Genomic DNA, 13,117 nt, shown 5'->3' with positions numbered 1-13,117 from the left:
TGGCATAAACGTGGGACGTAAAACTCAAAGATTTCATTTTAGGAATGAGGAGTGTGCGCTAATATTAATACATGGAGTTGGCAACTGTGCAAAGGTTCACTCGCACTACCGCCACCTACGGCGCTAGTTGTACGTAAACACAAATGGCGACTTGTTTGGAAGGTTCGACAGCGGCTGTGCTAGTGAGTGCCTCGTGGCTGGTGGTGCTCCGTGAGGGAGGAGGTTAAGTGGGCCCAGTGATACACCTACACTACACTTACACTTTCTATTCCATTTACACGTACATACATTCCCTTCTTTTTTATACACTTTCTATTTCTCCTTTATCTTTTCATTTTATACTTGCCACTTTCCTCTACTTTTTTGCCCTGTTCACCTTGGCTTTTCACCCTCTTTCCCCGTCTGAACTCCTTTCCCGACTTTGACTTTGATTTTTTCCTGATTTTGACTTTTTTCCCGACTTGTGTCCTTTTCCCGATTGTGTCCTGTATTTTATTCTATTTTGCTTTTGAATCATAAATCCTCTGTTTGAGGTACAGATTAGACCATTTTTGCATTAGCACATATGGCTAGTGAGCCGGTGCACCTACCTATTTGACCGGTAATGGTCTAAGACAAGACAAGACAAGACTTGTTTGGAAAACTGGTCTCGCGAAGAAGTCCGCTTTTAATTGATTTCTGTGAGCGAAACATGTAACCGCGGCTGAAATTCACCGGCAGCTGGTAGAGGTTCACGAAGAGACTATAATATCTCTTCAGCATGTCGCAGAATGGTGCTGAAGGTTCGCAACTGGTAGCGAGGAGCGCAATATAGCTGACTCAGCACGGCATCAACAGATTTGAACACAACTCGCGTGGAGAAGGTGATTCAGGACAACAACAGGATCATGTTACGGCGTCTGATGACGGAGAAGGCCGTCGCTTCACTTCAGACGAGCAGGTGAAACCCTCGTGACAACGTGGCTGAACACGCAAGGACAGAATTTTTTACCAGGAGGCAATCTTCAAACTCATCCCACGATGCGACAAGTGTTCCAATCGATATGGAGACTATGCCGAAAAATAACTTAATGTATGTACTATCTGTTGGCTGTATTGGTTGTATGAAATAAATATACACGTTTCATTGCAGGCTTTGTAACCTTACTTTCCGATTACTCCTCGTATACATATATGTTTATCATGCTGTTTGACACTGAGATACTTTGGGTGTCCAATGGTCTGTCCGTCTCACTGGCGTTATTACTGTTGTGGAGGCCTTCCAAATATACAGTAGATAATTTTAATGATTATGTCAGGGTGTGGCCCGGGAGGCGTGATATTTACGTTTAACACATAGGGTTGCAATATGTATTACCTGTAATCTGACGTACTACATTAAGAAAAGAAAGTTTATGTCAGCTTTCCAGTGCTGTTAATTTGGTGGTAATCGCAGAGTATTTTAAACGAATTTTCACTGTCGACATTTGTATTGTGCTTTAAAAATAAATAAATAAATAAATAAATAAAGGAACTTCTATAGTCCAGGAAAATTACTAACCCATAACGCTAATACCCAAGATGGCGTCAGCTTTTCCCCAAAATGGGTGCTTTGGAACTTTCAGTATGTTAATTAAAACACTTCCCAGGATATTTCCACCAATTTTTCAGTATGTTTTTCGAAATGTCCGGACCAAAGTCTAATTTATAAACCATTAGATGCGGCAGCCGTATTAGAAATGGCCGCCATATTTAATGACGCAAGCGTTTGAGCGGCAAGGAATTTGAGGGAATGTTGGTTAGGGTCTTGCCCACCAAGTTACGAAATTCACTAATTTTGTGTAGGTTTCACTAAACTTTCACTCCTACAGACAGGTCTTTAACCCTCACAGCGTCACAAGAAATTTAATAACAGATTACAGCTTGCTGTACATAAAATTGAATATCTTCGTTAGTTTTAGAGATACAACAACGTAACTGAACTCGTTGGGAAGATATTAAAACGACAAACAACGATTACTTCATGATATTTTCTCGTATATGTAACTCTTTCCAAGTTATTTACAGTTAAATCTAAAAATAATAATAAAAAGATCAAGAATGCAAAATTATTTTCACTTTGAGGCAGGCCCGCAACCAGCCACAGAGGTTTGGGGAGGGGCGTGAATAAGTTAGGGGGGCTAAGCCATTAAAAATTCTCTTACAAATATCTAAATTGTGTTTTTTGTATTAATGATGGCATTTTGTATTGAAGTCTGGAGAGGTCACGAAAACTTTATGGGGGCCTAGTTGCGGGCCTGCTTTGAGGTCCTCTATTTGAAAACAGTGCCAATGTATGACAAGTAGCCGTTATAAATAACAATTTCCAATGTGTTTTCTGCGAAATAAAGCAGAAACGAAGTTCCTATCTACAAATGCAGAGTAGATATAACGTTTTAAAGCTTAAGGGATGAATTCAGTCGGCAGCCATATTAATGACATCATATCTCGGTTTCTTCAAGCTGAATTTTTTTTGGGATTTTGAGTGAGTTGATTAGGATAACATTCTGAACATCTCCACCAATTTTCAGCTTGTTTATCAAAATGTCCGGATTGGGTCACTTTTTTGTTTATTTTTCCTGGACTATTACGAATAGTTTAACCTCGAATGCTACAACGTCGCAACTGCCCTGCACGTGTTGAACACAGGAAAACAATAAAAAAAAAAAAAAAAAAAAAAGTGTTAGACGATAAAGACCTCTGAAAAGAAGTAATGACAAAGTACACGCTTGAAAAGATAATACAAATGTCAGGAACAGGTAGAAGGAAAGAAAGACATTTTAAAATATAAAAAAAGAACGTTAAGTATGGATGTCACGATTTGGGTAGAACAAAACACACGCGTAGAAAAACTATTTGCTTTTTACGTCATCAGTCTTACTCATTACTCATGATTCACGTAACACTTGTTCCAAAGTGTGAATTTATTTAACATTGACATTCATGTAAGGAAGAAGTTTAGTTTTTTTTTTTTTTAAGTACACTTTTGTCTGGCCAGTTCAAGCATTTCTGGAACTGGATAGATATTTGTCTAATTTCCAAAATATTATCTTCTGCTGTGAAATACTATTTACATATTCAAAAAGAAAGAAAAAATGTAACTCCATGTGTTGGGATGTAAACTTATCCAACACTTCAGAGGCATAATCACTGCGAAATTAAAATACCGCTAATTTTACAGTAATTATGTGATATCTTCAAATAGATAAAAGATTATCGAAATGTGGAACAAGAGCGATCCAGACAATATTATTTTGCATTGGGTACCATTATCACGAGTCACATAGTAGCTTTCAGTTCGCAGCCAGTTAGTAACGCGAAAATAAATTCCGATTTTCTAAATGGCTCGAAATCGAAAGCAGATAAGTAAGTCGTGATAACGGTATGTCATATAAAATAATATTTTCTAGCGAGCTCTTGTTCCACTTTTCGATTATCTTTTATCTATTTGAAGATATCACATAATTACTGTAAAATTAGCGGTATTTTTAATTTAGCCGAGATGGAGCCTCTTAAAATTACACGACGGTTCAAAGAAGCTACTGATGGGTCATCCTCTTTCATATAGTTATTCATAAATAAACTTCCATTTAACCCAATGCTTGCTTAAATGCACTTGTTCCTTATTTGACTCGCTTTGGAAAAGGGGAGCACAAATTTTCGATTGTGACACAGAGTTTGTGAGAAAATTAAATGAAATCTTTCAATTTAACGTCCCACGTTTATGGCCTAAAGGTTAATAGAGACGATGATTAAGGCAAGGAAATGATTATGGAAGAATTGGTGGAATGAGAATGTGGGAGTATCCCGAGAAAACTCACAGACACGATGTTGTTTACCACAAATTTACTTGACCGGGAATCGAACCAAGGACACCACACACCATAAGTAAGCGCTCTACCGCTGAAGCACTGTGCAATTGTGTATCCACAAGTTATTCTGTAAATGTTTCAAGTTTTTGTGTTAGGAATCGTTTCCCAAAAGTTTGTTGGCGTTGGGATACGATCACCCTGTATATTAAACATATTAAGAGTAACATTAACTCCTGAGGCACGGTGGCTCTGTGGTAGAGCGCTCATCTTTGGCGCAATGGGTTTCAATTCCAAGTTATAGAAATCGGGATGGGCATTTTATCCGTGGGTTTTCTCGGTTTTTTCATTTCCTCCCACACTATCATTCCGCCACTTGTTTCATAACCATTAATTTTCTGCGTACTTTAAAGATTTCATTTGATTTTTTCTACTGTGCAAATGTCTAAATTACATTTCATGCAATTTTTCTTTGCTCCTTGGAACATTTAGCATGCCATATTTTTTTTTCATACTTTTATTGTTTCTTTTTTTTTTGTTTTGTTTTGTTTTGTTTAGAGCTTAATACCTCATTGCAGCAGCCAGTAGCGTATTTACGATTTTGTTTCGGGTGCTTTGCTAACTATATTTATTCCTGGAAATGTGAAAATTCTGTAAAAATATTTCATTTACTTTAAAATAGTTTATTGAATTTCGGGGGGAGGGATTAAGCCCAGAAGCCGCCACTTAAATACGCTACTGGCAGCAGCACGAAAACTACATGCGATGTAAGTATACAGCTTCATGTGGGGATCCCGAAACAAACATAGTCTTACAAAGAATCAAACCCGCGTCTTAGACACTCAAAAACAACATGATAATCATCTAGCAATGAGGGATCTCTAGTGCTGCCAACTCCAGACAACATTTTTTTTTTTTTTTTTTTTCATGCAGGATTATGCGTATGAAACTTATTTACTGACTTTCTGGTAAGTTAATTAATATTATGAACAATCCAATTTTGCAGTCTAGCTTCTTCATTGCTCAATGATGAATTTGTGTCAGTTCTCATTTATTCTAATGGTGACACCCTTCTCTTATTAAGACTTGGCCCATAAATATTCATTGTTTATTGTCGTCGCATCCCCTCTTATGTTCCTGTCAATACTTGACAGATTTCTGTTTAAATAGTTGTGTATCAGGGTGGGAGCGCTCTCCCTAAAATCAGTGATTTTTCTTTTTTTTTCCCTCTATTTTCTTATAGGCTATCTCCATTAACCATAGAGATTACGTATAAATATAATGTAAAGGCCTTTGCTTGTCTGTGTTATATTACGGATTTTGCCATCTTGGTCTTTTGGAACTAATTTAACCCTTTGTTAAATAGTGTTCACGTTCGAAGGCCAACGTGTCTTCTCACATGTTGTTAATTTGATTTCCTATGACGGATACATCTCAGCCAGAGGCACAGACAAAGAATATACAAAACGCAAACTATGCAAAAAAAAAAAAAAAAAAAAAAAAAAAAAAAAACTGGAAACTTTCGACAGTAGCGCCTCTAACATACGATGACAGAACTAACAAGTCGATCTAACGTCACCTACGTGGAAATTTCGAAAGTAACCGTCTCTATTGGCACCACAGACAAAGGCTAGAAGTGTCGAAACTCGCGAACTAAGCTCTTGACCTAAGCGTGAGTACACACGGAAAAGAAAGTATTTCGAAGTTGACAAATTTTCTTTTGGAAATAAGATCGGGAACAAATGAATTAATTTCGATCCTTTCGTTGTTATCCTTAGAATAGTTATAATTTGATAGCCTGCCAAAATCGGTACTCTATAGGTTAATTTACTCCTGAGTAATTAGGGAAAGAAAATTTCTCAACTGAAGAATACTTTCTTTCGTGACTGTATATGTGAGCACGAGCTCCAATGAGGTTAGTGAGTGCCAGTTTGAGCTAACGTGAACCTCATTGAAATTAGCGAATGTGAGTTCCTTTGAGGATAGTGATCCTCGAATATCACGTGCCTCATTTACATTAGTAAGCATGAATCTTTTTAGGATAGTAAACCTGAGATAGCACAAGCTCCAATGAGGTTAGTGAGTGCCAGTTTGAGCTAACACGAACCTCATTGAAATTAGCGAGCGTGAGTTTCTTTCAGGGTTTGGATCCAGGTCTGCCTCAGAGCGAGCTTCAGATAGCGCAAGCCTAATTGAGATTAGTGAGTTTGAGTTTCTTTGAGGATAATGATCCTCAAATACCACGAGCCTCACTTAGATTTGTGAGCGGGAGTTTCTTTCAAGATATTTTTTCTTTATGGGATGGGAACAAACTAACAACATAAGCTGATTATGGGTTGAAAATAAAAACTAACAATGTACACTGATTCTTTGGGAAATGGAAATAAAAACTAACAATGTAAATTATTTCTGTATGGAATTGAAAAAGATAGTAATGTACAGTGGAATTATGAATTTCTATTAGTGATAACGTTTAATTTAGGTATATACTTTCAGGAGTTATTCAGAGTATTATATATAAAACAATAAAAAGTTGCGAGAAATTTTCGGTGAATGCTTAAGCCCAGAAGCCACTCCCTAAATATACCACTGCATAGAATACAATACTAAATATATCGCGCGTTGATTCAAATGAATTATTTTCTGAACATTAACATTTCTAGTGAAGTCATTATCACGTGACGCATTAATTAAATGCAGTATTGTACTTACTTTAAAGTGAGAGATACAAGTAACAAACGCTCATCCAAGAAATTTGACAGCTGACTGTAAAAATGTACTTTCTTTTTCTCTCCCTCCATTTTGAAATATGCAGGAAATGAAAACAGCAAGTGAGGAGGAAATTCCTCCTTTTCCCCCTGCAAATCTCACACAGAAGAAAATATGAACTGCACTTCAAAATATTTATAGTGGAGCTAAATGGGAATATTCCATTAATACATATTGCGTGTTTTCCTCATGTAAATATTTGTTGAATAATAATAATAGACTACTTTCCGTCTACTTTTGCTTATATATTCATTTTCTTGTTAAATTAAACAATAATAACAACAAAAACTACTATGTATACATACACATAAATTCAACTCTTAAACAGTGCTAGAAATACAGCTAAGAAAGTTTCTTTAAAATAAATGGATTTGGTAGTTTTTTTTGTTTTTTTGTTTTTTTTGTTTAACTCAGTAAGTAAAATAGAATTTTGACTGTAGTTTTCAATATTTTATGATACCCTACTTGTGGGATTACGCTTCGCCACTGGTAATGTATATTGTTTCTGTATTGGTTAAAAAATAAAAACTAACAAAGTAAACTGATTGTTAATGATATGAAAACAAAAAACTAATAATGTAAACTGTTTCTGTATACAGGGTGGTTCTTCATAGGGTTTACAACTTCAATCAATTATAATTCTTTATTCGAACCACATACAGGCTTGGTTTATATGTCATTATACTGTAAAACACTTCAAGTTTGACTCACGTAGAGAGTACTTACGGAGTTGACCACACGGCGCATCACCGGTCAGTCGTTGAAAATGAAGACTCACTGGTTCAAGCACTGAGTGAAGGGAATAACCATACCCGACATGAATTCTGTGTTAGACCCTACCATGTTGGATCGCATTTGTGGTGATGAGCCATTCTTGAACAATGTGGTATTCAGTGACGAATCAACTTTTCACCTTTCCGGCCGAGTCATCACACAAAATTGTCGTATTTGGGGCACAGAAAATCCACATGCACACGTGGAGCTGGTTCGTGACAGCCCCAAAGTGAACGTGTTTTGCGCTGTTTCCAGAGCAAAGGTGTATGGACCATTCTTCTTTGCTGAGAGCACCATCACCGGCATCGCCTATTTTGATATGCTCCAGAACTTCTTTGTTCCACATTTAGATGAAGATGATCACGATGGCCGCTTATGGTGGCAACAAGGTGGCGCCCCGCCGCACTACCTGATAAACGTAAGGGACTTTCTTGATCAGCGTTTCCCAAATAAGTGAATAGGTCGTGGTGGACCAATTGCCTGGACGCCACGGTCTCCAAATTACAAGCCACTTGCCTTCTTTGTGTTGGAGCTTGTGAAAAATAAGGTGTACACCCCTCCCCTACCTGATAATAATAATGAACTGTCACAACAGCCATCGCAGACGTTACCCCCGAAATGCTGGCTACTGTTTGGCAGGAAATCGACTTTCGTTGGGATGTGCCCTGGATCAGGGCCGTACTAGACATGTGGAAAACCGCGAAATTTCCCGGTGGGCCTGGACGGGCGAATGTTTTTAGTGGACCCTCTGCCTCGTATCGTAAGTAGCAGTATATGAATAAAAAGGCACACGTCACGCATTCCTCGCGTACGGAAGTAACGGAACAGAGGACAATAACACGTTTAGTTCCGGCAATAAAGTTAGCTAATCCAAGATCAGCGTTGGGAAAATAATCTTCCACATTTTTTCATAATTCAATCCTTGAAAGGTTCCTGATTTCCCACTCTGCTTTATAATTATGGTAATATTGAAGTATTCAGCCAAATTGAAATCTCAAATGATGCCATAAATTGAAATTAAATAATAATTTACACTTTACAACGCCGTTGTTTCACGTATAGAAAATATACAGGAAAGGATTAAGGCCATAGAGATCCTGGAGAGGAAAAATACAAGGGGCCCCCATCAAAAACTTTTATGATGGACCCTCTCGCAACATGTTCAAAAGTGTCCATGAATTATGATGACTCATGTCATGTTTTTCAAACTTTAATAGTGAAAATGTTTTGAGTAAATTTGAAATTTTTGGGGCCCCTTTGGTTACGGAGTCCTGGACCAAAAAAAGAAAAGTCGATCCGAGTGGCACTGCCGGACTCCTTTTTATTGTCGGAGAAGAGGTCAGTATATACATGTGAATGGGCCCCCTAGAAAGTAAATTTCTGGTGGGCCCCTGGGTTGCAGTACGGCCCTGCCCAGGATGACCGCAGGTGCACACATTGAGCCATAATGGATTCGTCACAAAATAACTTGAAGTGTTTTGTAGTATAATTACATATAAACCAAGTCTGTATGTGGCTTCAATAAAGAATTATAACTGACTGAAGTTGTAAACCCTATTAAGTATCATCTTGTAGAATGAAAACAAAAACTAATAATGTAAAATGATTATCCCATGAAAATAAAATTAGCAATATAAATGCATTCTTTATGGGATGAGAAAAAAAAAACTAACACTGGAAACCATGGTGGTTGGAACGAACACGAAGAGAATTATGACAAATATTATTACAATTGGAGAGATGAAAATACTACACATGATTAGCTTTTAGTACCTAGGCAGAATTAATAGTGATGATTTAAAATTCTCTTCGTTCTGTGGATGTGATAAATTGGTTACTTACCGTGAAGAAGAGGGCACAGGGTTCCTACAAGAGTCATTCCACCAGATCCGAGATATTGGCCAATTGCAACTTCTTGGAAAAAGATTGGAATTCCACAGCAAATCATGGCTATTCCATAGGTCACGAGAAATGCACCTGTAAGTATTATGCTTGTTATAAAACTGTTGAAAAATTTTCAATACTAAAAATGCTGCACAAGACTATAAACACTGTTGCCATTAATGTTAGAAAACTATTTTAGTGAAATGTAGCATCACTAAATATAAATAAAATGCTATAACACTAGTAATTTAAGATTTCCTCCGGGAGGATAATTCAATACACAGAAAGTGAAAATAGTACTGTAAAGACAATGGTTGAACCACATTGAGATAATTGGAGATATGCCACGGAGTAAATATCCCCTCTGAGCTACCCTCTGAAATCATCACTGGTTACCATAAATATAGGTATCCTATCAATACAAGAATCGACGTTCTAATATCAATTCAATGTCCTTAAACTAGACTATCCCCAAATTATAGGGAATTTTATTATTTTTAAGTTTTACGCCAGATTGTCATGTTCTTTAGGCTGAAGGAGGCAATACGAGATGAGATCCACAATCCACCGCGCACAGACAACAAAAAAAGTACAGTTTGTATTTAGGGTCACGTCACAGTCTGTGTTATTATTTAAAAATAAATAAATCATTTCATTAAATTCTACGTCGTGAATACAAAAAGACTGTATAATTAGACCGTTAATCAAAGAGTGAAGCTCTATTGGTTGACTCACTGACCCACACTACAAATTTAAATCACACTAAGAAAAAAATCGTATGGGAGTATTAAAATCGTATGTCACATTTGTAAATCCTGTAGCTTTTGGATTTAACGTACAGCAAACGTATAACTGAAAACGAGTGTTTCATAATACTTTTTGTATAAGTGTTCCATCTATACGTACTTTCCGTGTGAAACAATATAGGTGGTCAGGATCTTACATACAAATGGACGTATATAACATATAGCTAACGAAGGTAATATACATATATGTATGTAATATAAGAAAGACTGTTAGACATCAGACATCCTGCAACGGCATGATGTAACGTATAAAGGCAGTACCTACGTAGCATACGGATAACGTATGCTCCGTACTGATTTCTGTAGTAAGCAAGAGGATTCCGTATATTTGTACAATACGGAATATACCGCTATCTAGAGAACTGATTTTTCTCAGTGCACCTGACCTGGTTCTGGGTTAGATTCCCAGTGAAAATATAGGATTCCCTATGCGCACTGAGCACCTTGAGGCATAAATTGGAAGCTAACCAACTTAAAACGTATAGAACTTCGAGTCTGTTGTAGAAAGCCAGAAATAAAGGTGACAGGGTATTATATACTGACTATTGTTGTGAAGGCCTAGAGGGAAAAAGAAAACGAAAATTTCCCGGCAGAGCTCATGTGGTTCGGATTCCACGTTAATCACTAGATCCATGTCTCGTATAGCCTTGCTGCTGAGCATGGCGTTCAACTCAAAATCAACTCAACTCAAAACCGGAAATTTCGGGGAAAATCGGTTTCCACGATTTTCCCCGAGCTCGGAAAAAAACGGAAAGTTTGGAAAAAGTTGAAATTTTCGTACATTTTACTACATTATGCTTTTAAAATGAAAACTATTTTATATTTACTAGTTTAAAGTTAAGATCATTGAGTACTTATATTTCTTGTATTAGCATAGGGAAATTTTGTGGCAACAAATATATATCCACCACTCATCCAAACTCTTTAAAGTTAGCACCGTGATCGAATGGAGTTATGGCTACAAAAGATACTAAAATATAATCCTCGTTGGATTAATTAATATAGACGTATTTAAATTATCTTAAGCGATCCTATGAAGTTCCCACTTGATGGCACGGAAGTGTTAAAATAACGGGGCCAGAATCATTATAATTAATACTAGTTGAACCTGCGTTGTTTACTCAGCACATCGTTCTGTTATGACCATGAATCTCCTTCCCACTGTGCATGCCTCCTTACTTACACAAGTAAAGGATAGAATATTCGCAAAGGAAGTGATTTGTAGCAAATTTGTAGAAGTAACACGATATCAAGTGGAAATACTTTTTTTTTTTTTTTAACAAATCCATATCTGTCCGCGTATGCCTCATTGCGTCTCTTCAAGCCTTTGAAGTTGCAAATTTCAAAATTTTACAATACTAATACTGACAATATATCATTCAATTAAAAGTCCTCTAATCATATTGGATTTTAGGAGTTAAATTTCTGGGCTTTCAGCATCTAAGGCCATTTAGCCCGTCACGTTTGAGAGATGATGTCCCTCAGCTACCACACTATCCATGGAAAGGGAAGGAAGAAAGGATTGGGGAAGGAAGGAAGCGGCCTGGGACCTGTAAGTTAGGGATCATCCCGGCATTTGCCTGGTGTGAATGAGGAAAATCCAGGAAAACCTCATTCAGGGTGGCTAGTCTGAAAAAGCGTTACACTTTTTCGACCAAGTGCCCCTACCGGAAATCGAACACGGGACCGCTTGCATCTAATCTCATGGGTTTTTAAATTCATGGAATTGAAATATATAACGACGAACACAGTCAGATAATATCCAATCAAATTAACGTCAGATTATGATGCATGTTATTTGGTTCATTATTTGCCATTCATGAACGTTATTTTATTTATCCGTCACCTTTCAAGATTTAATACAAGTTTTAGAGGGAAAAAATAGTTGCAACGGCCGGGAATCGAACCCGGGCCGCCCGCGTGGCAGGCGAGCATTCTACCACTGAACCACCGATGCTACGATGTTTCGTTCTTCTAAACCTCATGTGTTGTAGACCTGAAAGTAGAAAATCGTTAACATGCATCACAAGTGAGAAAAGATGGTTAGTCATGTGTATCACAGTATCAACTAGGCCATTCAGAGCACTTAACGGTACCGTAGAAAAGGTATTTCGTTCAAGGATTAATTTAAACGGGAACCCGGAGTAATTTTTCTATAAATAGACGAAATGTCCCTGCTTAATATTGAACAATTCCACCAGACAGACTAAGTAGAAGGAAAATTTTCTATCTACTTCCTCACCCCAAGGGGTTCATATTCCTTCCTGATATATACGAGGTGTGGCAATTAACTAACGAGACTGGTATCATAAATGTGATGTATTGCAAAGAAAGTTACAATTGACTGTTATCCTCTTCAATATACTCCCCTCCCCTATCTATACACCGCTGCATACGTGCCTTCCATTGTTCAAAGCAATGCTGTATGTCATCAGATGTCACACTGTTCAACAACTCTGCCGTTTTTCGTTTCACCTTTTCCACAGACTGAAAATGTGTTCTCTTCAGTGACGACGCCAAAGGGGGGGGCAAGGGGGGCGAGCGCCCCCCTGGTGGCAACTCCTGCCCCCCTGACTGCCCCCCAGACTCCTACAATCGTAAAACATTCTACATATAGTATTTTATATCAGTATCATAACCAATCCCATTGTCAGATCGTACTATCTATACATTTACTATGTGGCAGATTAGTCCTCAAGCTTTCTTCTTTGAGCGTCTGGGTATGCACGCATATTTCTGTTTTCTAATTTAGCGCCTTTTCCGGTAAATTTTAGTTACAGTTCTTTCTTATGAATTTTAATTACTGTGCCTAGCGAACAATAGTAGATTTGGTCGACTTGTTTTCTTCTCATTTGATCAACTTCGATTAGAAACAAAAGAAAGGTAAAACCAATTACATAACTGGTTTGTATTTATCCAGTTTTGAAGTTTTCAGTTTCATATTTTGTTTTATTTAAAGGTTTTATACTTCTATTTCCTGAAACATTATTCTGGGCTTTCAATATTCGGAGGATGGGCTTATAACAGCTTAATTTGCGACTACCAGGGCATAATTAA

General features: G+C 37.4%; 1 protein-coding gene and 1 non-coding gene across 2 annotated transcripts in view; both read right to left on the bottom strand.

Moving 5' to 3' along the window:
• The window catches only part of LOC145694526 (sodium- and chloride-dependent GABA transporter 1-like), a 126,098-nt gene that overhangs the window by 50,357 nt on the left and 62,624 nt on the right, over window positions 1-13,117 (bottom strand). The window contains exon 3 of the mRNA XM_081770841.1: window positions 9,213-9,347. Within this exon, the coding sequence (XP_081626967.1) occupies window positions 9,213-9,347 (135 nt within the window). The remainder of the gene's footprint in view (window positions 1-9,212; window positions 9,348-13,117) is intronic.
• TRNAG-GCC (transfer RNA glycine (anticodon GCC)) lies at window positions 11,947-12,017 on the bottom strand. Its single transcript has one exon. It is a non-coding gene; the product is annotated as a tRNA-Gly (tRNA).

Source organism: Thermobia domestica, chromosome 9 (assembly GCF_964235325.1).
Source record: "Thermobia domestica chromosome 9, izTheDome1.hap1.1, whole genome shotgun sequence".
In the NCBI taxonomy this organism is placed as follows: Eukaryota; Metazoa; Arthropoda; class Insecta; order Zygentoma; family Lepismatidae; genus Thermobia; species Thermobia domestica.
Note: the sequence above shows the minus strand (reverse complement) of the source record. Positions and strands in the feature narration are given on the sequence as shown.